Here is a 26,666-nt window from a genome sequence, read left to right as displayed (position 1 = left end):
TTTTATAAAAAAAATGTGACAGCTCAGCTCTGAAAATGCATTAAAGCTTCGTGTCTGTCTGTTTCCTAACCTAGAGTCAGACTGGTTCTATTTCCAAACTAGAACTGTGACTTGAAAGTAAAGGCATCTGGATGGCTATATGAGTAGGAAGGGTTTACAGGGATATGGGCCAAGTGCTGGCAAATGGGACTAGATTGAGTTAGGATATCTGGTTGGCATGGACGAGTTGGACTGGAGGGTCTGTTTCCATGCTGTATGTCTCTATGACTCCAAGTTCTGGGATTTGCATATTAATCACACAAAACCTGCATCCCCATTCGAAGTGATTAAAGACTTAACAGCAACCTAGGTTTGTTCAATACTTCACATCAGTTGTATGTCTTTAATCCTTTACTATAAATTCTGTATCATATGATACTGCCACACTAGATACCTGATGAAGGAGCAGTGCTCTGAAAGCTTAAGTACTTCCAAAAAAACCTGTTGGACTATAACCTGGTATTGTGTGATTTTTAACTTGGTTCATCTCAGTCCAACACCAGGACCTCCACATCATGTATATAAACGAGCAAGTGAATGAGTGACTCTGTATCTCTGAGTGCATGTTTGTGTTGGGGAGGGGAGGGGAGGGAGTATCAATATTATACTCTCATTCCCCTCCCCTCATCATCAAGACATTCAGACATTCTTCAGCTGGGCTCAGTGACCACTTGAATTGGCTGTAGAGGGTTACAAGTGGCTGTAGATTTGTGAAAATGAGGACTGCAGATGCTGGAGATCGTTGAAACGTGTGACGCTGGAAAAGCAGAGTGGCCCTGATGAAGGGTTTATGCCCGAAACATTGACTCTCCTGCTCCTCAGTTGCTGCCTGACCTGCTGTGCTTTTCAAGTGCCACACTTTTTGGGGATAGATTTGTGCCCCAGCAACAGTTCAAAACCTTCAGAAGGAGAGCAGGGGAACTTTTGAGGGATACGTCTAGAATATAATTGTTGTGTACAGTTTGAAACACTGTATATTCATCTGATTTTTCAGAGTAAGTCCATAAAATTTCTCATCCTAGAATCTCCAGTCTGGGCCCTAATGTTATTTATATCACCTGCAGGGTGGATGGTGGAAGAAGGACTCTACAGTTACAAGAGGCAATGCCAAATAATTTGTCACCAACATATTTAATAGTAACAATATCACCTGGCTATGTATATCAACTGGAATATTTCACTGATTTGTCTGCTAATTAGAATGGAATGTGTGACCTTTAAGCAGCAATTGGATAGGTACATGGATAGGTGCTGAAGCTAGGACAAATGTTTGGCACAACATCGTGGGCTGAAGGGCCTGTTCTGTGCTGTATTGTTCCATGTTCTATTAACTGAAGGGAAATTCTGAATGTCTTCAATTCTGTGTATGTATATTATACAAACCCATTTGAACCATTATTGTCTTTGCAATAACACACACACACACACAAAAGATTCAGTGTATCTTTCCATTTATCTTAAATTACATTTTTCCAACAGGGGCATAGAAATATAGATTACAATAGGACTTTATTTAATAATAATAACAGCAATTAATAATGTACAAGTTTCTTTTAAGTCTATTTTCTATTTAAATACTTTCTCATTTTGAAATATTTCTGCTTTAACAAACCTCACCACTCCAGCAGACCCCCTACATGCACTAATCCATACCGATTGACTGCCTGTCAATATAGGCATATTCCATAGACTTTGTAAAAATGTTGGCCACTTCTGTACAAATAAACAACCCATTCCAAAAGACCTGAAAATACTGAAACATTCCTGGGGACTCTCCTTCTGACTGCTAAGGTAGTCTGAAATACCAAAAGCAAATGACAACATTACCACAAGTAATATTTCTATTTGTATAGGAAGATTTTTAAAAATGTGTTACATTTTATTACGATTGTCAGGTATGAATTTGTCTGATTGTCTTTACCAAGGCTTTGATATCTGGTATTCACATCAGCAGAATGGTTTCCAATAGCAAACTGTAGTTTTCAGCATGAAAGAGCTCTTGACTCTATCCTGCAGACAATACAACCTGAAAAGGGTAGTGGGTTGTTGTGGTTCTGTTCCCTGAGCTTGGAATTTGTGTTGCAGACGTTTCGTCCCCTGTCTCGATAATATCCTCAGTGCTTGGGAGCCTCCTGTGAAGCGCTTCTGTGATATTCACAAACCACTATAAATGCCGGAGGAAACATCACAGAAGCGCTTCACAGGAGGCTCCCAAGCACTGAGGATGTCATCGAGACAGGGGACGAAACGTCTGCAACACAAATTCCCAGCTCGGCAAACAGAACCACAACCATGAGCAACCCGAGCTACAAATCTTCTCACAAACTTTGAAGGGTAGTGAGTCTGATGTGTGAGCCTCAGTCCTGATGAAGGGCTTTTTGCCCGAAACGTCGACTCTCCTGCTCCTCAGATGCTGCCTGACCTGCTGTGCTTTTCCAGCACCACTCTCTCGACTCTGATCTCCAGCATCTGCAGTCCTCACCTTCTCCCTGTAGTGAGTCTGACATTTGATACTGTAGTCAAAAGGTGTGGTGCTAGAAAAGCACAACAGGTCAGGCAGCATCCAAGGAGCAGAAGAGTCGATGTATCGGACATAAGCCCTTCATCAGGAAGGTGCGGAGGGGGTTGGGTGCCCAAGGGGGCTGAGAGACAAATGGGAGGCGGTGATGGGGCTGGTAGGAAGGTAGCTTGGAAAGCAATAGGCAGATGAAGGTGATGAGGTGATGGTGATAGGTTGGACTGGAGGGTGGAGAGGATAGGTGGGAAGGTGTTTGCTATTGTACCTGAGCAAAAGTAACAAGCCACCTCGATTGGAATGGTACCAATGGGATAAGGCAACCAGCTGGATGATTTGCCTCTCGTGCATTCCTGATTTTAATCATACCATCACTTGTTACGATACCTTCAGCCGCTTGGCCTCCAGATTCTGGAATTCCCTCCCAAAACCTCTTTGTCCTTCTTTCCCCTTTGTCCAACTTTTTTTTTGAGTGTTCCCATCCCATACCCTGGACTAAAAACCCTCTGAACTTGGAATGAGTTTGTGGAATTCACATTTGAACTAAGATTCACAGAGCTCTCTGGCTGAGATAAACCAGGCAATGTGCAAGCCTAGGGACAGCTGGAGTAGGGGTTTAGCTAAAGGAAGACCCCCACAAACACCCAGCTAAAAGACAATGAATACCAGCCTGTAGAGTAAATAACCAAGACATCCTGGAGCCTATAAAAATCAACTTTTAATCGCTTTGCTGGGACACAGAGATATTGAACATCCCACAACATTGTACTCCATGCAAACCTGTGAAGGCCTTAACTACAAGTAAAACTTTAAGCTACATCCATCCAAGAGAAATACTGGATATGGAAAACCATGGGAACCCATTCACTTTAATCAGAGAACTATTCACACCTCATCCAGGAATCAGGAGGCTCATTCAGCCCAGAGAGGAGGAACAACAGTTTAGTAATCAAATCCAGATTTGATAAGGGATAAGGGGAACCAATAGTCAGTATAACTGGGGAACCACGATCTATAAGAGGGGTTGAATTCAGCAAGAGGGTCGGTCAGAATGGAGAGAATCAGACACAGCCAGGTCACAGTGAGCCATGGAATGTAACCATCACAGACTCGGGAAAAATAGTCAAGAGAGCAAACCATCTTCTCATCCACGAACCTCCAAGGACTGACGAGAAGTGACCAAAGCGCCCGGACAGCCGAGATACTGACCGGGACAGTGCCAGTGACATCCACCACCCTCCGAGCTGACAGAAGCCACGTCAGGGGTGAGCATAAGGTCACCGAGACCTTTTGTCCCAGCTCAGTTAGAGGGTGAGCATCGGGGCTGGTGGTGCAGGGCACCCCCGGGGGGGAAGGAAGCAGGATAGGACCCTGGGATTAGCATTTCTCTCTTTCACTCGCTCCCCTTGCCCCTGTGACCCAGCAATTCACAGCTCTCTGTAATTTTAAACCCACAGTACTAAGCCAGGGCTGCAAGGGTTAACTGGGGTGTTAGTTAGCTGTCAGATAAGTCTTACTTTGCTTGATCCGTAACATTTTCAGTTATTGCATATAATTTCAATTTTGCTTGTTTTGGGAGGTCATGTTGCAACTGTACAAGACATTGGTTAGGCCGCTTTTGGAATATTGCGTGCAGTTCTGGTCTCCTTCCTATCGGAAGGATGTTGTGAAACTTGAAAGGGTTCAGAAAAGATTTACAAGGATGCTGCCGAGTTGTAGGATTTGCATTATAGGGAGAGGCTGAATTGGTGGGGCTGTTTGCGTCGGAGTCTGAGGGGCGACCTTATAGAGGTTTACAAAATCATGAGGGGTATGGTTATGATAAATAGACAGTCTTTTCCCTGGGGTGGGGGTGTCTAGAACTAGAGGGCATAGGCTTAGGGTAAGAGAGGAAAGATATAAAAGGGACCTAAGGGGTAACTTTTTCATGCAGAGGGTGGTGAGTGTATGGAATGTGCTGCCATGGGAAGTGGTGAAGGCTGGTACAATTGCAACATTTAAAAGGCATCTGGATGGGTATGTGAATAGGAAAGGTTAAAGGGATGTGGGCCAAGTGCTGGCAAATGGGATTAGATTAGGTTAGGATTTCTAGTCGGCATAGACAAGTTGGACCAAAAGGTCTGTCTGTTTCTGTGTTGCACATCTCTATAACTTTAATAAAATCAGAGTTTCCTTTGCCTCTGAAGCATCTGCCTCCTGTGTTTTCACCACACCTCGCTACATAAGTCCAGTGTCTGAACCAGGGAGCTGGAGTGCAATAAAACCAACTAGCACTCCCGACAGTTCAGTATCAACATTTAGCAAAGTACAGCCAATGCTGGAAGTTTGAACTAACACAGGACATGCTGGGGAACCACAGCAGCCACTTGGAGTGTCCATGCAAGGCAATCGGCCAGCCAACGTCATTCGTAGCATTGACTTCAGTGCAGGGACCTCAGAGACCTACATGGATGAAAACACAATTAGCAGAAATAGGTCTGGTAGCACCTGTAGAGAGAGAACTGGAGTTAACGTTTCAAGTCCAGTCTGACTCTTCTTTGGAACGATTACATTTTGATTGGTAGCACTTTTGTGAAGTAACTTGGCGTGTTTGTCCACAATAAAAGGTGCTGTATAAATTGCTGTCATCATTCATGGTACGCGATATCTGCCAGTGGACATCATTTTCAATTAAATTGGAGATAAAACTGCCATTTGATTCCCAAGTAGGCTGTGTCCGTTTTACCTCTTTCCCATGTCCTTCCCTTGCTTTAATGTTTTGGATGGGCCTGGGAAATCAGTACTTTTTCTGTATTTGTATCCCACAACATGTAGGTGATAAATACAATATTCCAGAACGTACATCATCTCAGGGCTTACATAATGAAAGGAAATTGCCAAGTCGGAGCAGCACTCAGGACCCTGGGGAAGGAAAAGAAGCCGTGTGTTACATTCATGAACACAGAAATGGCAGACATTCTTCAAATCTTCAAAACAAAGACTCATAATGTTCCTACAGCTGCAAGCTTTATCACTTCCAAAGTAGAATTGAATAAATTTATTGCACTGTGGAATATTATTCCATACTTTTGTGCAAAAGCTGTCTGCTTTCTGGGTGTGGGTGTTGAGAGGAAAAGGAGAAGGAATAAATGCGAGATGCTCTACTTGCCCTGTAAGAACATGATCTAATAACCACTTCATATTCTTGTTCATTGATCAGTACTAAAAGGAGACAGGGTCACATTTAAACATTTGAGCACAACCGTTCCCTCAAAAACAAAACTTACAACTCAAACATATAATTTCCCATGAGTGCAACTGGTAGAATTCTTGACTTTCCTTAGTCTTCCTCTTCCCCATGTAGCCTACAGGCTGTATCAGCCTCAACCCTGGAGTTCTTCATTTTTAAAATTACTGCATGACTTCCCTGTAAGAATTAATAATGTCCCAAACTGCAGGCCATTTAAAGCCCAAAAAAGGTACCTATTGCCAACATCAAGAATGGAAATCTTTTTAGTACTCTACCTAACTAATTAAAGGACAATTTTGTTTTATTTATGCTGTGTAGATCATGATTATTAAAAATGATGGTATATTTTGGAAGGATGCAGGTTCGAATCCACTTGCCTAATCTATATATTTATGTGATGAGGAGGTGTTGGTATTGGACTGGGGTGGACAAAGTTAAAGAATCACACAACAGCAGGTTAAAGTCCAATAGGTTTATTTGTAAGTATAAACTTTCAGAGCGCTAGCTACCCAAAGAAGGAGCAGGACTCTGAAAGCTCGTAGTTCCAAATAAACTTGTTAGATTAAAACCTGGTGTTATTTGATTTTTAACTATGTGTTTATGGTTTGCAGTTCTGAAGGGTCACTGGATGCAAAATGATGATAAACCAGCTGATGAAGGAGCGGCGCTCTCAAAGCTAGTGTGCTTCCAATTAAACTTGTTGGACTATAACCTGGTGTTGTGTGATTTTTAACTTTGTACACCCCAGTCCAACACCGGCATCTCCAGATCATGGACCTAAAATGTCAATTCTCTCCACAGATGCTGCCAGACCTGCTGACCTTTTCCAGCAATTTCCATTTTTGTTTTCGATTTCCAACATCCACAATTCATTTTTAAAAAAAATTACTTTTCTGCAACGTTATGACCTTGGGGAGACCAGTAACTCTCAAAAAGAAATTTAAACTCCATAGTATTAACCAAGAGAACTACACCACAAGATTAACTCGCATTACAAACAGAACCATTTAAAATAGGAGTTTAAAAAGCAAGTACAACTAATCTAACACCATATTTCATAAATTATTACCTTACAGTTGAAAATCTCAAGAAAACTGCTCGTCCTATTTTATTTCAAGCCACATATTCCTCTATAACTTACATAATTTTGAGTTTCCACCATGTCTCCTGAGAGCAAATCAAAATGTCTGCCACAGCGTTCAGCATTTCAGTTTGATTTTCCCCAGTGTTCCCACTATTCTTTGAGGTATTAGATCACTTAGCATCCTTCTGTTGACATTTAAGTGATCTTCCAATTCTCCTTAGCACCACACAATTGTGAACACCCCAGCTCAAACATGGGGCTCAATGCATCCAATCCAGAAATACGCTTGATTTCTGAAAGCCCTGTGCTCCAGGTTCACAGCTCCTTCTGAGCCCTAACTACTCGCAGCTTACCCTTTCACCTTCAAGACACTAATCGCCTGTTTCTGTGAAAAAGTAATCACGAAAAGGTTATCATGCTGCATAAACAATTTTCATCACAATGTAGCACAGCTGGGGTGTTCCACAAGACTCACTATCAAACCCTACGATCTCCATTCCCTAAAGCTGTTCCTTCATCTGGGAAACTGCAGAACACAAATGCCTCATGAAGATAGCTGCAGACATCTTGTCATCACTAAGAAATTCAGGAGGGGGTTTCACGTTTTCTCATTCCCAACTCTAACCTTACGAAACACAGAACACCCTTTTAAATTATCAATACTTTAGGACTGTTTGCCAGGCTCTGACCATAAGTTTTCATTTATCTTGAATTAAAAATTTTAATCCTCAAACTAAAAAAGTTATGCTCTTAAAATATACGATCACAAATAACATATTTATAGCATATCATTGCTTATTAATCTCTGCACTACTGTGGCACAGGCTTCAGAGTTGTAAAAAATACGTTCTTCTGGAACGTGGCAGTTTTATGACATTGACTCCTATATGTATAAGAAAAATGTGCATTTATCTAGCACCTCATCCTATTTCTCTGGACATTTTTAAAGCTTAATTCACAACTAATTACATCTAACTGCACTGTCCATGAATACTAACTGAAAATTGATGCATTTATTTTTACCAAAAACATTACCTGGAAAACCTGGATGAATCCCAAATTTGTCTTTGGTAGCATTGTCCCACATCCCAAAGGAGAACTTTCAACCAGAACACTAGGATGACTCCCTATAGCATGGTAGCTCAGTGGTTACCATTGCTGTCTTACTGTGCCAGGGACGCAGGTTTGATTCCAGCCTCAGGTGACTGCCTGTGTGGAGTTTGCACGTTCTCCCCGTGTCTGTGTGAGTTTCCTCCGGGTGCTCTGGTTTCCTCCCACAGTCCAAAGATGTGCAGGCTAGATGGATTGGCCGTGCTATATTTCCCACAGTGTCCATGGATGTGCAGGCTAGGTGCATTAGTCAGAGGTAAACATAGGGTAGGGGTGGGATACTCTTCGGGTGCGGGGGCGGGGCATGTGGACTTGCTTCCACACTGTAGAGATCCTATGATTCTACTCTGAGCAGAAATGAAAATGGGGAATTCCTCAATGGCCTGCTGAATGGCCAGTTTTATGTTGGGTAGACAAGCAGGAAGCTGAAAGAACACAGCAAGCCAGGCAGCGTCAGGAGGTGGAGAAGTCAACATTTCAGGTGTAACCCTTCTTCAGGACATTTACTAGAAACACATAGGCTCTCACAACTACCTGGACTACATCTCCTCCCACCCAATATCCTGCAAGAACTCCATCCCGTTCTCCTAATTCCTCCGCCTCTGCCGCATCTGCATTCTCTCTCCAGTTTTATGTTGGAGCAGCAAGTTGAAAATCTGCTTCCTTGAATCCAAATGAAGATGATGGAGTTGATCTGGGACTTCTCAAATCTGGACCACAGCTGGAAGACTACATGCAGTTCTGATCTCCATATGTAAGGAAGGAGTACTTGCATTGCATCACAGTTAGTGTTCACTGGATTGGTCCCTGGGCTGAGGGAGCTGTTCTATGATGGGAGATGGAGCAAATTGGATCTATATTCTCAAATTTAGTAGAAATAGAGGTCAATCTGGTGAAATATAATCAATTCTGAAAGAGGATGACAGCATAGACAGTGAAAAATCATTTCTGCTCAGGAAATCTAACACATTGGCTATAGTCTCAGAGTAAAGGGCTGATTATTTAGGAATAAGACAAAGAGAAATCATTTCACTGTAGAGTTGCAAATGTTTTGGAATTCTGTACCCCACAGAATTGTGGATGATCCATTGTTGAACATACTTAAGGCTGAGGGATAGACAGAACTTTAGTCTTTCAGGGGACATGGCGAGCAGGCAGAAGGTGGAGTTGAAGCCCACGATCAGCCATGATGATTTTGATTAGCAGAGTGGGCTTGATGGGCCAAATGGTATACTTGAGCTCTTACATCTAGTGCTCTTGAATCTTTATGTGTTCTTTACTAATCACAGCTACCATTATACCATCAGACAAGCAAAGGCAATCAAAGGAAAAGTTTTGTTCCTTCCGCTGTTGTATTCTGCCTGATGCAATGAATTCAGTACAGCCCAGCAAACAAACCTTGAACCCAGTGATCTAAATGGGTCCAGTAGCCACCTGTAATTCCTGCTGTTCGTGTCAATATTCTTGATTATCAATGAAATGCCTGGTTTGGAAATATTTCTGTTCATTAGTTTAAAGAAATAGAGATGATAAGAATTGTTGATGCCTCTCATTACAACTGCTTGAGGGTTGCATGATGATCTAATTCGAAGCTCATAAAAATAGCTCCTAACCAGCCCAAAGCATAACTCACAAATCCATGTGCTTGGTACCATATCTAACATCTGTCTTACTGATAATACCTTGCCTGCCATCTGCTGCTAGTTACATTCCACAAACTAAAGATATAAAAATTCAGGAGATCACAAGACATGTAATGCACACCCACTGAGCAAAGGTGGTAATCCTAAGCTGTCAATATATTACTGGCTGTTACAGGTGGACTTGCGTTAGATAATACTGTTTGGCTCTGGCAAAAAAAAAATACATGGGTAGATGTTTCAAATTAAATATTTTCATTAGCCACAATTTACAATAAAATGTCCCCATGAGTAACCTGTAGCCATACCACCCAACATGTTTTGTGGAAGTGTGTTGAACTTCAATGAAAAAGGTGGGGCTTGTTAACATTGTAAAAATTAGACAATAGTACTTGCCAAACTGCTGTATGATATTATAGGGATATAGGGATATATTTGTTAATTTAGCTTTACTACAGGATAATAAGTTTTTTTGAGGAATCTATTTTTTTCCTTTTAGTCTATGAATTTTGTTCCTTTTATTCACAAACCATTCTTCTCTTCTCTTCTGGAGTACCAGGGAGTCGATGGTCGAGTGGCACTATCACTGTCCTGTTAAACCAGAGATCCAGCTAATGTTCTAAGGTTCTGGATTCAAATTCTGTCATGGCAGATGGTGGAATTTGAATTCAATAAATATCTGGAATTAGAAGTCTAATGATGACCATGAATCAATTGTCAGGAAAAACCTACCTGGTTCATTAATGTTCTTCAGGGAAGGAAACTTCCATTCTTACCTACTCTGGCCAACATGTGACTCCAGATCAATGTGGTTAACTCTTAACAGCCCTCCAGACAATTAGGGATGGGTTAAAAACACTGAGCCTCATCCAGTGAATGAATGAAAAATAAGTCCAGTTTCACCAATGGTGCATCCAGCAAATTTGCAGTAAACTGACTTCTGGAATAGTTTTAACAGTCAGTATCTGATTATAAGTGAGTCCATTCTCCCCATACCAAGCATCCATATGCATGTATGATACCAGTAGAGATAACTGGGTGGCATCCAGGAGACAGAACCTTTTTCAGGAGAGAAAACCTTTGTCAAATTTCCCATCACTAATCAAGAGGAACTTTTCCAAGTCAAGCAAAAACACAGAATGAAGTCTTGCAAGCTTACCAGACAAATGTCATTTGAAAACATGAAACATGCTCTCCAACTGACCTGAAATATCTCTTACCTTTCATGTTGCAGAGTCTAGCCTTCAATTCAGCTGATAGTGTTTGTGTAATTGGACTGAATAGGAAACCCAAATTATCCAATCAAGTATTCAGAACAAAATATCTAATCATCATTGATTGGGAAATTCTGAATCAGAGACTGTCCAATCTTGGCTCAAGCAGTTTGATTTTGTTATGACTTAGCAATTGCTAAATGGAGATTAACATAAGCATTAATTTTGGATGTTTTAGCATCTGTAATGTTGCTTTGCCAATTATTCTGCAACATATGTTATTGGGTATATTTTTCTGTAATTGTAAATTGCCATTTCAGTCAACTTTTCAGAGTGGAAGGACTGTCCCATTTCCTGAGAGGATGATTGAGACTACTCCTAGTTTAACATGCTAGGAGAAATTTTCCAAAGGGAATTGTAGGTCAAGAGTAGCTCCTTTGCCCCTTGCACAGAAGCGTGAGTTGAAACCCCACTCCAGAAACTTGAACACAAAATCACAGATGGTGTTCCAGTGCAGCATTGAGGAATGATGCGCTGTTGGAGGCACTGGTCTTCAAACGCACCATTAAATTGGTCTCCTGTCTCCCTTCTTGTCTGAACATAATCAGCGAGCACTTTTACAGCCAATGGATTTCTATTGAATGTCCAAGCCCATATTAATTCCTTACCCAACATGGCCAAATGGTCATTAATTTACTTCTTTTTGTGAGATATTCCTGAGCACAAATTTGCTGTTGTATTTCAGACATGATAACACATCAAAAGCATTTCATTGGCTACATAAATGTTTTGGGTTATTGCAAGGTAATAGAACTAGTCACATAAATACAAACAAATCTCCTGCTTTGCTTCAACATTTGCGGTGTTTTCACAATTTCCTGTTGCATTAGTACAAACTGAAGGTTGACCCATTTACCTCTGACTAATATTGAAAGTCATCCATCTAAAAGTCCCCAGGTAAAGTTTAAAGCTTCAGGTTGGTTAATTTAAATCTTGCAATCAAGATCCCAGCATTTGCAGTTAAGTCTTCTACTTAAGTAATGAGTGCATTTTTTTTAAAAAATGGTACAGCATTTTAAAATAAGATATTAAACCAATTCCCTGTCAACACCACTGACTGCATATTTAGGGAATAATTATCCATCCTGTTGCATTGCCAACTCTAAAGTCTGTAATAAATCAGTTTGAAACACTCAATAGTATTGTAGTTGATTTCTACAAAACAAAGCTCCCTTTTCCCCACCACAAACGGTTGTAGATAATTGAGAGGAGTGTAAGAGTTGGAATCGTAAACTCCCTCAGCGTCATAGAGCCCATCAGTAACTCCCAACATTAGCATGAAAAAAGAACAGAAAAGCAGAGGGAGAATTGCTTTCCTTAGTGGATTCTTTCAAAAGCAAGGCTGGAAAGATATTAGAAGGTTCCAGCGTAATTATTTTTTTTAATGAGCTGAATAACGAATGAAAAGCTGATCACTGAAATCTGCCCTGTTAACATCTAAATATAGGACAACTCTGTTTGGCAGCTAAATTCAACAATCATACAGAACAAGATTATTTCTCCCCTTGAAATGCCATTTAAAAAAAGTATTTATTTCTTGTCTGTGACAGGTACAGCTGATAAATCCTCAGGTCTCCATTTACAACCGTATCCCTGTTACTGCCTCAAGAATATACTATAAATGATGTTTGCACAGGAGAATTGTGTGTTCATGTACAATCAAAGTGACATTAAGTTATAAACCTAACTGACTGTAATAATTCAAAAGTAGAGTAATGTCAATCAATTAGTTAAAAATTCTTCTTTATTAACTTGGCATGTTACAGCTATCCAAGGTTTCGGCTCTTAATATCATGTTCAAATTCCCATTTTCTATCCACCTACTGATTTCATGCCCATTCCAGTTCCAAATCCTACGGTCAGACTGAATTGAAATATTTTGAGCAAGTACTGTTCTGGCATAATTAGGTTGCCAGCAAAATGAAGATTTTCACTCCAGGATCTTGCCACACCAGCTGGACGAGGGGCTTGCGAAGGAGAGCTCACGATCCAAATTTGCTGCAGGGGAAGAGCAACCTCAACATTGCAACATTGTCCTAGAGAGCCAGCCTTCCCTGTCACATCGGGTCAGGAAGGAGTGCCCACGAGTGGTTATTTCCAGCAGAAATTTGTAGTGACAAAAGAAAGTGATCAATAGAACTCCAAGCAAAGCTCTACTGGATGCCTCATATGCTCAACTAATGTACCTCCCAGTCTCAGTCCAGGATATGAAAATGTGTTGCTGGAAAAGCGCAGCAGGTTAGGCAGCATCCAAGGAACAGGAGAATCGACGTTTCGGGCATAAGCCCTTCTTCAGGAATGAGGAAAGTGTGTCCAGCAGGTTAAGATAAAAGGTAGGGAGGAGGGACTTGGGGGAGGGGCGTCCCTCCTCTGACCTGCTGCGCTTTTCCAGCAATACATTTTCAGCTCTGATCTCCAGCATCTGCAGTCCTCACTTTCTCCTCAATCCAGGATATGTACATATAAAAGAAGGAATGGCTCATAATTTAAATGTCAAACATGAGTTCAGTCCATTGATCTCACCCAGGACAGTAGTATGGGTTTTATGAAGGACTTTAGTATTTCCTGGCTCAAAGGAGATATTCATTCAGTGGCAAAATTGCTAATTGTTGGATAGCCTTGTCTACTGGACATTGGGTGAGTATAGACTGGACCCTCTACATTCATTTGTCCTGATGTTTCGCTAGATGGAGCATAGTTTGCTGTTGTTTATTGACAGCATTTGCAAGATCGCCTCCAATCCACACACTATCCTGACATGGAAACATTGCACTGTCACTGGGTCAAAATCCAGGAGCTGCTTTCCTAACAACATCTTCAGTGAATCAAAAATGGAAGGAAAAGTGAAATAGTCCTGCTGAATCTTAGGGCGGCTTTCTCATTAGAGAGAAACAACTCGTGGTGGTTTGACCGGAGGGTCAACACGGCTCAGATGAGGGGAGAGGTTTAGAAGGACAGTCCTTCATGGTTACCTCAGCAGCTGTGGAATTTAAATTTTAACCTCAATTCAGTCTACAACTCACAGAACATAGAGGTTCAAAAAGAAGGCTTCTCACCAACACCTTCTTAAAGGCAATTAGGAATGGGCAATAAATGCTGGACTAGCCAGCAAAACCCTTACCTTGTGAAAGAATATATCAAAATGTAATTAGTAATAAACTTACATGTGTAGCTTTGTAGTAGCTGAATTTCCAGTACCAGAAGCTAGGGTCTGGATGCCGTTTTATCAAGTGACTCAGCAATGTCAGAGGTAAAAATGTCTCTCTTAAGTGATTATCTCTGGAGTCTCCCGGCGTAACTCCAAGTATTTCCATACATTTTCCCAGTGCTAGATCCTCAACGTGAGAAGAATGATTGCAGGTCTTATCTCTGAAAGCGGCCACGTACCTTGTCAGAGCTTCTCTGCTCAAAACGTAGCCAGCTCCTCCGCTCATATAACCCTGTTTGAGGAATGGTTTAAAGCGCCTGCCCAGGTACACAGGCTCATTGGGGTTGTACTTGGAAAGAAGCAATCTAAGATTGTCAATGGCAATATAGGTGTCGTCGTCAGCCTTCAGAAACCAGTCAGCCTCATCGATGTGGTGTTTGTGCACATAATGGAAAGCCTTAATGGTTTTCCAATACAACTGGTTCCTACCCTCTTTCGTTTCCAGGCCAATGGTGGGAAAATCTGGATTGCTTTCAGAGCTCATGAACAGCAAAATGCTGCAGCGTTTGCCCCAGGTGGCTTTGACATGCTTGGCTTTAGTTTCCAGATTCTTTGGTGCAGTCATCACCCAGCAGAGGATGCGCACTTTGTTGTACAGCTCATCCGCTACAGACTGATTCCTTTCTGTCAAAGAGGCAAGCAGATGGAACACCATCAATACAAACTGTTAGGCTGTGAGCCCACTTAAAACAAAGAATGTAAAATTGCTTGAACAGCTTCTTCCCTGCCATTTTTAGACTGATAAATGGACTCTCTAACTTCAAATAATGCTGATCTGTTATGTTGATCTTGTCTGTGCGGTGTAACTTTTATGCCTAACTCTGTCTGAATTTTTTTTTTTCATCCTATGATCTGCCTATACTGCTCGCAAACAAAGCTTTTCACTGTACTTAGGTACATGTGACAATAAATCAAATGATATGTTACAGGAGCAAAACCAGACTGGATCCAGTCATATACATTAAACATTACTCAGTAAAGAGTATCACTAATTAACTGATCTGATCTTTGCAATAATTATACATTCCACTCAAAGGTCAAGTGTATATTATGTGCAAACCATCAACTAGCCTTTAAATCCTATTTATACGTCTTTTTGAGATACGTTTTTCTTGCTAGCAGCTCTGAATGGATATACATTACTTTTTGTGGATATGTCCCTGTAGATTCTTGCAATGCAATACTTAAAACAGATACTCTTCATTTCAATGGCTAGACATTAAATGTCAGTGGGTTATTCAACGGTGTGTGTATCACAAGCCTACTCCAATGCTCTTCTCATTGAACCTGCAAGTGAAGCTTCACCAGTTTCCTCATTTCCCCTCCCCCCACCTTACCCCAGTTCCAACATAGAACATAACAGCGCAGTACAGGCCCTTCAGCCCTCGATGTTGCACCACCCTGTCATACTAATCTGAAGCCTATCCCACCTACACTATTCCATGTACATCCATTTACCTGTCCAATGACGACTTAAATGCACTTAAACTTGGCGAATCTACTACCGTTGCAGGCAAAGAATTCCATCCCTTACTACTCTATGAGTAAAAAAACTACCTCTGACATCTGTTTTATACCTATCTCCCCTCACTTTAAAGTTCTGTCCCCTCGTGTTTGCCATCCCCATACTTGGAAAAAGGGTCTCCCTGTCCACCCTATCTAACCCTCTGATTACCTTCCAGCTCTGCACTGTCCTCATGACCTGTCCTACCTGCCAATCTCCCTTCCCACCTATCCGCTCCAAACTCTTCTCTCTGACTTATCACCTCCATCCCCACCCCCATTCACCTTGAGGGAGAGGGGAGGGGAAATGAGATGGTCAGTGTGGTTGGCATTGATGCCGTGTGGTTGACGGGTTCCAAGATGGAAGATGAGGCATTCCTCCTCCAGGGGTCAGGTGGCTTGGATTTGGCGATGGAGGAGTTCCAGGACTTGCAGGTCCTTGGCGGAGTGGGAGGGGGAGTTGAAGTAGTCAGCCGCAGGGTGCTGCGGTTGTTTGGTGCATGTCCCAGAGATTTCCCTGAAACATTCTCAGAGTTGGCGTCCTGCCTCCCCAATGTAGAGGAGACCACACCAAGAGCAACAAATACAGTATATAAGGTGTTAGGCTGTGCAGGAAAATCTCTGCAGGATGTGTAAGGATCTTTGGGCCTTGGATGGAGGCAAGGGAGAGGTGTGGGCACAGGTTTTACCCCTCTTGCAGTGGCAAGGGAAGGTGCCGGGGAGTGGAGGGTGGCTTGATGAGGGTTGTGGACCTAACAAGGGAGTCTCAGAGGGAATGGTCTCTGGAATGGGGTGGGGAGGGAAATATATCTCTGGTGGTGGGGTCTGATCGTAGAAAGTAAAAATGGTTTGGCGAAGAACGAATAACCTTTTTATAAAATAGATAAAGTGTTAGTACTTACTCAGAGAATAAAGCCACTAGATTCTTCAGTTTTGATCAATAATAACTTTACTGTACAAAGTTACACCAATATTACATTTGACAATACTTGTATTGTAGTACATGTATGGTAGCATCCAGAATTGACATGAGGTAACTACCAGTAATAACTATCAGCCACCTCGTACAGCACATGATATCACATGTCACTAAGACACAGCCCATACGTTTTTCAGCAACCATGCAGATGTTGGGTCATGAAATCTTATTAACACTTTAGAAGGGATTTCAATTATTCACTTCCAAAGATATGGGATGGAGCTGCCTCAAAATCTACTCTGTTATGGGTTATCACAATGATAGCTCACATCCTGATACTTCTTTTATGGGACAATGCTCCCTGGAGTCTGGAAGCTGCACTCCAGCAGCTACTCACAGGCACAATTCCATTTTTTTCTCAGAACAGCGAAGTTCTCCAATCCGAGACTGCTCTGAGTTTGAATGCTGCTCAGCTGCACTAATACTGCTGTGCAGGCTTCTTTCACTGCACTCTCTTCTGTGCCGAACTATGAACGACACACAGGCTTATTTTCAGTCCCCATGGCTTCCATGACATTTTCTCGGTTTTAGCTCCAAGACTTAGCTGCACCTTCTGGCTCCCAGCAGTCACCTTCTCAACAGCACATGTGACAGCTGCACTTTTTCTGTATGGAACATATTCCTTTTCTTCTCCCTCTCTCCCTGCTCTCAGTCCAGCGAACTCTAACAAACAAATGGCCGTTGATTTGTATTAGGTGATATTGTGAAAACTTCATAACAAGCATTAGTCCCATTGCTAGGCAAAGTTCCATGAATATTCCAATTTTCATAGAATATTGGCTTACGCTGTCCAAATAGATATATGAGAAAAAATGGATCTCATCACTTGGATTAAACAATAAAAGGCATCTCTGGATGCCACGGAGCTTAACTCCCAGTTGAAGAGGAGCTTTTAAGTGTAAAAAGGGAAACAGAGACTATGAAAGAATGAAATAAGTCCTCAAAATGTGAAATGATTGAAATGAAATTAGCAGCTTTAACAGCTAAAGGAACTAAATGAACAACAAAAATTATGTCACTTAACAATTTTGGTCACAAGTAAAGGATTAGTTACTTACTTGAACTGCAATTCATCATTCCTTTCACAAGGGAATGGTAATAATGGAAGTTGCGATGGTTGTAATTAGTTTGCATGTGACGTTGAATGTGTAATGCGGCCTTGTTAACAAAATAGGAGCAGATGAAAACTCCGATCACAATCCCAGTAATAAAGTTGATAAAGGAGCCCACAGACCTTGGAATTGCCATGGTGTTCTGAGAAAAGCAAAAACAAAGTATCACACAGTATGAGAAATTCAATGAATCATGCCACAGTCACCTTGACAGAGGTATTCACTTAACCTATTCACATTTGAAATGACCTGCGCAATAACATTTGTAAATCTAAATGTTTGCTTTTTAAATGCCATTCCTCAACAGAAGACAATGGGTTACAGTTGAGACTGCAGTTGTCCTGGTTAGAGGTGATATGAAAAATGACATTCTGTATTTTTCAGCCAGATTAAATCCAATCTCAAGGTGTTGAACTCAATAATAAATCCAGAAGGCTGTAAAATGCCTAGTCTGAAGATAAGATGTTGTTCCTCCAGTTTGTGCTGTGATTCACTGGAACACTACAGCATGCCCAGGACAGACACATGGCCATATGAGCAGGATGCTGCAGTGTTCCAATGAATCACAGCGCAAAGTGGAGGAACAACATCTCATCTTCAGACTAGGCACTTTACAGCCTGAATATTGAGTTCAACACCTTCAGATTGTTAACCATTTCTTCCCTTTCTTTCAGCTTGTTATCATGTCCTCCCCTCCCCTCATCCCAGTTACTGTCCTTTCAAGTCTGGCAGGAGACACACCATTGTTCTGCCATTCTCACATTCCAATCATTTCATGTGAACTATCAACATCTTTTCTTCATCAGCACCCTACACACATTACCCCCACACCACCGACATCAAACTATAGCACAAAATGCTGTCCTCTCCACACTTCACTTCAACTCAGATGAAGAGTCATCTAGACTCAAAACGTTAGCTTGATCACTCTCCACTAATGCTGTTTGACACACTGTGATCTCCAGCGTTTGTGGTTTTCAGTAGAAATTCTGGTATCTGCAGTAGATTGTTCCTACCTTAAATCCAATCTCCCTTGAATGCAATCTCTTGTGATAAATATCCATGTTAAACTGATACCTGGACAATGCAAAGTCAGCAGACTAATTAAACTGAAGGTTACACAATGGAGTCTGGCTAGTAACAAAAGAATTTCTCATATGCATATTTGCACAAATCCAATTGCCTTTCAAAATTAGGACAGAGTCAATGATAACACTAGGTCACTGCTAACATGAGAAACATTATGTATTGGGCCATTTGACATCAAACTAAGCTAAGGCTATAAAGTAATGAATGCAAAACCCAAATTACTGAATACCACCTCCTCAAAATACTTTCACAACTGTTGGTTGAAGTGTGATCATGAGTTTAATCAGCTTGGCATTGATATACGTTTTTGCTCTAAAACAAGGACAGTTGCAGAACTTGTACATTAATATATGGCCTATCGGACTTAGAACTTCCAGCATCCCCCTACTAAAAAATACAATTATACCCTCAATCATAAAATGACACAGCAAGCAAAAAACTGCACCTCAGGTTATGCTTTGGGTGTGACCCTTGAAAGTAAGTGCGAGAAGGCTAGTTGACCATGGAGAGTATTGCAGAAAAGGCTAATCCCGGTCCTGACACATTTTACAGCAGGGTTTGCTGGATGTCAATCAGGGGAAGATGCCTTCATCATTTCTTTGCTCCTCTTTCTTTACACTGAAGTGTCAGTGAAGCTTATTATAAAACTCCTGATGTTGCGTAGTTAACTAACAAACACCAGAAATTTACTAAAATTATGTGGTTAAAATGTGGAACTTACTACAACAAATGAGTAGTTGAAGCAAATAGCATATATGCATTTATGGGAGAAATGAATTGAGGGATATTTTATTGGGAGTAGATGAAAAAAGTGGGAAGAAGCTAATGTACAGCTGAAACACCAAAACCAACTTATGGAGGTACATGGCCTGTTCCTGTGATATGAAGATTTTGTAACTCTATCACATTCTTTTTGAACCACGAGCTGTCACCTCTCTCACACACTTAAGCCAAAGTTCTGTTTCATGCTTTCATTCATGTGAAACAGGAGATGTGCAGCCAATGGTATATACCAAGTATTCCATGGAATACAGTACTGGCCTTTTGAAGACTAGCATGATGTCCACAAACCTTTGGCCTCTTTAACTTAAGAATGTTTACTTGATGACAACCAAGTTTGTGAATTCCTTCCCCAAACATCTCTGTCCTCCTTCATGATGCTCCTGCCTCTTTGATCAAGTTTTTAATGAGACATGGTATTAAATTTTGTTTGATAACTTCTCTGTAAAGAACTTTGGGATATTTCACGGTGTTGAAAGGTGCCATATGCTCCAAGTCATTGTTGGTGTTGCTGTTTTAATTATGTTTCTTTAGTGGCTGAGGAAAGTATAAATTATGCTTAATAATTTTCCAGGATGTAGCTTACAAAACATAAGAATCTCACACAAACAAAAACCGAAAATGCTGGAAAAGCTTAGCAGCTCTGGCAGCATCTATGGACAGAAAGCAGAATTAATGTTTCGGGTCCAGTGACCCTTCTTCAGAACTGATTTTAGATAGGAAAATGTTGGTGTATATACTGAAGTTCGGGTGGGGAACTGATTGGAGAGTGGGGGCGGGAGTTGATGGGAGCAGGGGAATTATACTATAAGTGGAGCTGGAGCTCAGAAAGACAGAAAAACAGTTGAGCACATAAAAGGAATGAATAAGAGTCAGCCTGGGATAATTAATACCTACGAGTGGGGACCATTAGTAGCTGACAGTAGATTATCTGTGGAAGTAGCCCATGTGGTGACAAGGCCTAATGTGTGGGGGTTTGGTTAAGGACATGGGAGATGGTGCTTAGGCCCTAAAATTAATAACTTGATATTTGAGTCCTGAAGGCCAAAGGGAGGCCAAGTAGAAAATGAGGTGCTGTTCTTCCAGCTTGCGTTGAGCTTTGTTGGAACATTACTGGAAGCCTGAGACAGAGATATTGGCCAGGGAACATGATGTGCGATTAAGTGGCAGGTCTCAGGAAGCTCTGGGTCATTTTTGCAGGCAGAATGTAGGTGTTCCGCAAAGCAGTCACCCAGTTTGCATTTCACCTGTCCAGTGCAGAGCAAACTACATTGTGAGCAGAAACACAGACTGAGCGACTGAGCCCACCCCTCTCCCTGACATCAGTTTCAGCCAATTTGTTCACAAGTGATGCTGAGATGAGCTTCCAACCTCATTTCTGCTACCACTAAAGCTATCTATCTGTCCCTTAGTTAGAATGCGTGACTTCACTCATGTTTCAGCTCATCTGCCGAAACCCTCATTCATCCATTTATTACTTCCAGACTTGACAATTCAATGCAGTCTGGTCTGTCTCCTACTAACCATCATAAACCGGAGGTATTCCAAAATTCTGCAGACAGAATATCATGTAGAAATATTGGCATTTTCAATTTCTCCAAGATTTCAAACTACAAAAAGTGATGCCAAGTTAAAAGGTGAAAAGAAAACATATTGCTTGGAATAGAAATTAACTTCACAAAGTTAGGGCATAGCAATTTATGTTTAAACCTTTTTGTGGAAAAAGGGTTAACCAGTAGATCTAAGTAAACATTACAAATTCAACACATTTATACGAAATTTTCTGTTAGTAAAAATGAATGAATGCAAACTTCTAGTCCACTACTGAGTATATTCCAGATTGAAATTTTCATATTCTTGGGTACTGAAGTAATGACAGGAAAATGGAGTTGATGTGGAAGTCTACTCATCATTTTACTGAATTGAAGGTTAATTTTGAATGGCCTCTTCCTTTACAACTTACACCCCATTATTTCATATCCATTGCCAACAAATAGCACAGGAAAATAATTGGGAGAAAGTGAGCACTGCAGATCAGAGTCGAAGTGTATGGTGCTGGAAAAGCACAGCCAGTCAGGCAGCATGATGGGAGCAGGAGAATCAACGTTTCGAGAATAAACTCTTCATCTGGAATGAAGAAGTTTATGCTTAAAACGTCAATTCTCCTGCTCCCTGGATACTGCCTAAACTGTGGTGCTTTTTCAGCACCTCACTCTTCGACAATTAATTGGCAAGCATTTTTACAAGGTATGTCTTTTGGTTCATATAACAATTGTTGATGTTAGAACTGGGGCTTTGCCTTGAAAGATCGACTGATCTCAATAACAAACCTGAAAAAAAACAGTTCAGTTGAAGTACATCATTAAGTCAGACCCACAAGAACATGGTTGACATTTAAACACATTGGGAAATTAGGGATGGGCAATAAAAGCTGGCCGAGCCACCCCATCTCTTGACTCCTGCAGCCTCTGCCTGCTCTGAGATACCAGTGCTCTTCTACTTCTGGCCACTCCCAAGTGCTTGATTTTCATCACTACAGCTTCAGCTGCCTTAGCCCTGAGCTAGTCATAGGGATGTACAGCATGGAAACAGACCCTTCGGTCCAACCTGTCCACGCCGACCAGATATCCCAACCCAATGTAGTCCCACCTGCCAGCACCCGGCCCATATCCCTCCAAACCCTTCCTATTCATATACCCATCCAAATGCCTCTTAAATGTTGCAATTGTACCAGCCTCCACCACATCCTCTGACAGCTCATTCCATACACGTACCACCCTCTGCGTGAAACGGTTGCCCCTTAGGTCTCTTTTATATCTTTCCCCTCTCACCCCAAACCTATGTCCTCTAATTCTGGACTCCCCGATCACAGGGAAAAGACTTTGTCTATTTACCCTCTCCATGCCCCTCAATTTTGTAAACCTCCATAAGGTCACGCCTCAGCCTGCGACGCTCCAGGGAAAACAGTCCCAGCCTGTTCAGCCTCTCCCTGTAGCTCAGATCCTCCAACCCTGGCAACATCCTTGTAAATCTTTTCTGAAACCTTTCAAGTTTCACAACATCTTTCCAATAAGAAGGAGACCAGAATTGCATGCAATATTCCAACAGCAGCCTAACCAATGTCCTGTACAGCTGCAGCATGACTTCCCAACTCCTATACTCAATACTCTGTCCAATAAAGGAAAGCATACCAAACACCTTCTTCACTATCCTATCTACCTGCGACTCCACTTTCAAGGAGCTATGAACCTGCACTCCAAGGTCTCTTTGTTCAGCAACATTCCCTAGGACCTTAGCATTAAGTGTATAAGTCCTGCTGAGATTTGCTTTCCCAAAAATGCAGCACCTCACATTTATCTGACTTAAACTCTGCCACTTCTCAGCCCAATGGCCCATCTGGTCTAGATTCTGTTGTAATCGAAGGTAACCCTCTTTGCTGTCCACTACACCTCCAATTTTGGTGTAATCTGCAAACTTGAATACCCTTTCTCTAGCTCTCTGTCCTCCACTGCTTGAAACTTACATTTATCTAACAATTTCCTATTTCAATACAATTCTTTTTTTTTAGTGCTCTAATTAAGTACTATGGGGCATTTCATTATGATAATGGTGCGCACAGTGGCTCAGTGGTTAGCACTGCTGCCTCACAACACCAGGGACCCGGGTTTGATTCCAGCCTTGGGCGACTGTCTGTGTGGAGTTTGTTGTGTCTGCATGAGTTTCCTCCGGGTACTCCAGTTTCCTCCCACAGTCCAAAGATGTACAGGCCAGGTGAATTGGCCATGCTAAATTGCCCGTAGTTTTAGATAAATTAGTCATAAGGAAATGGGTCTGGGTAGGTTACTCTTTGACAGGTTGGTGTGGACATGTTGGGCCAAAGGCCTGTTTCCACACCGTGGATGTGCTATGTTCTACAATGTATACAGTGTCTGTTGTGCTTTACAGTCAATTGTGTATTTCTTTGAAAATTCCCACTACCCCGTTATTCTTGTAATGTAGAGAATACCTTAGTCAATTTGCAGAGAGCAAAGTTCCACAAACAGCAATGTGACCAGATTACCTGTTGTTGGCTATTGGATGGGGAATTAATATTGGCTTGCCCTAAACATCAATTCTCCTGCTCCTCAGATGCTGCCTGACCTGTTGTGCTTTTCCAGCACCACACTCGTCTCTAATCTCCAACATCTGCAGTCCTCACTTTCGCCGACTTAATATTGACTCTACTTTTCTTTTAACCAGTGGAAATGAGTCAATACTAGAGATGATGGGGTCTTGGTATGTCTGAAAAAAAACAGTACCCCTGCAAATTTCCTCAGGATTGCAGTTAGTGTCAGCCTAGTGTTTTGTGTTTTTTTGAAAGAAAATGGACAGTACCCAATGAGAACCTGTGTTGTGAAATAATCTTTAAAAATCACACAACACCAGGTTATAGTCCAACGGCTTTAATTTTAAGCACTAACTTTCGGAGCGGTGCTCCTTTATCAAGTGGTTGTGATGAAGGAGCAGCGCTCCATAAGCTAGTGCTTCCAAATGAACCTGTTGGACTATAACCTGATGTTGTGTAATTTTTAACTTTGTACACCCCAGTCGAACACCGGTATCTCCAAATCATGAAATAATCTGGAATGCTAAGGAAGTGAAAGGTTTGTTTGAATGCAAGTGTTTTCTTTCTCTTTCAAAAATGGATGCATCTTGTATGAATTTTCAGACCTTTAACATTCATCTGTTCTGTTTTATCGACATTAAGCGTTTTAGCAATGTAGACAAGTAAAAAAAAATCATGATAGTGGCCTCAGGGCTGGGTTGAAGATGGATTCCCTCTTTGTGTCTTCACTAAATGAAGCAGCATACATTCATCTCCGTGGAAGAGCAACCTATTAAAAATAACTCCAGACATGAATTCTCTCTTCTCCCCCTCCCTCAAATTAATTCCGTTGTGCTCGTAAATAGGATTTCCTTCAGCTGCCGAACACCCCACTGATCACTTCCCTTTCGCCCGTCCTGGTCCATTAACAACCAACAGACCAAGAACAAAAGTGCCTGAATAGTCCATTGTTAAAAGGTGAGTATTGCCTGAAGTGTCGTTTTATTTAACGGCTGAAAGTTCTTCCCACAGAAGATTGTGGGCAACAAACCGCCAGTCAGTATACTTCTATATTTATGTGACATAGAAGGCGCTTGGCAGACATGGGGCAGAATAAATAGAAATCGTGGCTGGAAACAAAACCAAACAACAGCTGTTGAGCGCTAATAAGGCCAGAAAACGACTTCTAAATAAACACCTTACGCCAGTTATAAAATGTCGTTGTTCCCTTGCAAAGTTCTCTCATTTATTTAAAGCCGCGTGGTCATTCTTTTTCAGCGATTACAAAATTATTCTCTCGTGAATAAAAAAAACATTGTTTAATTTTCTTCAGTATGAGTCGGAGCGCTTTTGTCTGCACTCACCTTTAAACAATGGGCTATTCAGGTCGTGACTGATCTTCACTGGAGCTCTTGGGATCGCTTGGCAACTGATGCCGCTCCCGAGTCAATTTCGCGGTCTCCAGCCGCAAGTACACACATTTCCGAAAAGGGAGTGTGCTCCTCATTGCTTGCCCGTTTTTCTTGTTCCAGTCACTGCTATAAACGTTCACTCGTTTACACACTTAAGCCCCTGGTCTCTTTCTCCACTTGTCTAAGCTCAAGTGCGGCGCAACTTGTAACATTTCAGCATCCAGCCACTGGAACGTACAGGAAATTAGGGACCAATGCAGAATTTATTTATTTAATCTTTTATCAAATTTACGCAAGCACTCAAGAATGGTACTTGAGTCACCTACTCCTTATCTTTTGTGACCGAGGTGAGTCAGCTCCAGACGACTTGCACAGGATCAATTGTGCTTTAGGTAAAGAAGGGGGTTAGAGGACGAGGACATGAATTGATGCAATTCCTACTTATAACATAGTGACATATATGTGGAAATACATGTGACATATATGTTTTTAAACTGCAAGGTTGGACCATCTTCGATACTTATACATTTATGGAAAGAGAAGCTTCTAACCACAGAGTTGGACCACGTTCGGTTCCCCTTTACCCACAAGTTGGGAAATACAACGTGAATGTAAGAACGCTTTTTCTTCCACAAATAGGGGCGCCACATGTTCCTTGGATCCATGGGTGGGTGGGCAGGCACACAAACTACTAATAGTGGCCAAGAAAGTTAATATGACTAAATGGTTTCATTTCTAAAGAGGTAGAATGGGGGGGAAAAAAAGTTTGAAACTTGTACAGACCTTTTGTCAGAAAACAGTTGGGGTATTCTAATGCAAACAGTTTTGGTCTCAGTGTTTAAAAAAAAACAGACACTGTACAGAGTGCAACAGAAGGCTGCTGAGAATGATTCCTGAGGAAGGGCTGATGCCCGAAACGTCGATTCTCCTGTTCCTTGGATGCTGCCTGACCTGCTGCGCTTTTCCAGCAACACATTTTCAGCTGCTGAGAATGATACCCAAGTTAAGAGGTTATTATTGATCTGGAAAGACTGGGCAGGTTATGACTTTCATTTCTTTTGAAAAGTTTGATCATGTTTTTAAGATTATGAGATGGTTTGATGCGGTTGCTGCAGATATGATATTAGAGTCTAGAATTAGTGATCATAAATTAGTGGGCGGCACGGTGACACCGTGGTTAACACTGCTGCCTCACAGCGCCAGAGACCCGGGTTCAATTCCCGCCTCAGGCGACTGACTGTGTGGAGTTTGCACGTTCTCCCCGTGTCTGCGTGGGTTTCCTCCGGGTGCTCTGGTTTCCTCCCACAGTCCAAAGATGTGCGTGTCAGATGGATTGGCCATGCTAAATTGCCCGTAGTGTTAGGTAAGGGGTAGATGTAGATGTAGGGGTATGGGTGGGTTGCTCTTCGGCGGGGCGGTGTGGACTTGTTGGGCCGAAGGGCCTGTTTCCACACTGTAAGTAATCTAATCTAATCTAAATATAATTAGTCACTATTTGGACATTAAAGAGAAATATCTCTACCCAAAGAGAGCGTTTTAGCTGGAAATCACTTCCGTAATGAAGAGTTGAGGTGAACAACATTGAGGCATCCAAGGGGAAGCTAGATA

General features: G+C 41.7%; 1 protein-coding gene across 1 annotated transcript; it reads right to left on the bottom strand.

Moving 5' to 3' along the window:
* Nucleotides 1-2,222: 2,222 nt before the first annotated feature.
* LOC140465844 (glycoprotein-N-acetylgalactosamine 3-beta-galactosyltransferase 1-like) lies at nt 2,223-25,417 on the bottom strand. Its single transcript, XM_072561683.1, has 4 exons — nt 25,011-25,417; nt 17,640-17,835; nt 14,056-14,723; nt 2,223-5,455 (listed from the first exon to the last, which is right to left on the bottom strand). Exons 2-4 carry the CDS (start codon nt 17,827-17,829, stop codon nt 5,276-5,278), a joined length of 1,038 nt encoding a protein of 345 aa, XP_072417784.1. The 5' UTR covers nt 17,830-17,835; nt 25,011-25,417; the 3' UTR covers nt 2,223-5,275.
* Between the last annotated feature and the right edge of the window lie 1,249 nt (nt 25,418-26,666).

The sequence above is a fragment of the Chiloscyllium punctatum genome, chromosome 42, assembly GCF_047496795.1.
Source record: "Chiloscyllium punctatum isolate Juve2018m chromosome 42, sChiPun1.3, whole genome shotgun sequence".
NCBI lineage: Eukaryota > Metazoa > Chordata > Chondrichthyes > Orectolobiformes > Hemiscylliidae > Chiloscyllium > Chiloscyllium punctatum.
The sequence above is the reverse complement of the archived record's forward strand: the minus strand, read 5'-3'. Positions and strand labels throughout refer to the sequence as shown.

Excerpts from the sequence above, each read along its gene's own strand:
- LOC140465844 (XM_072561683.1), bottom strand. The coding sequence starts at position 17,829 with ATGGCAATTCCAAGGTCTGTGGGCTCCTTTATCAACTTTATTACTGGG. Across the intron at positions 14,724-17,639 it reads AATGATGAATTGCAGTTCAA|AAAGGAATCAGTCTGTAGCG; the intron begins GTAAGTAACTAA and ends CCTCTTTGACAG. Across the intron at positions 5,456-14,055 it reads GCTACTACAAAGCTACACAT|GGTCCTGAGTGCTGCTCCGA; the intron begins GTAAGTTTATTA and ends TTCCTTCCCCAG.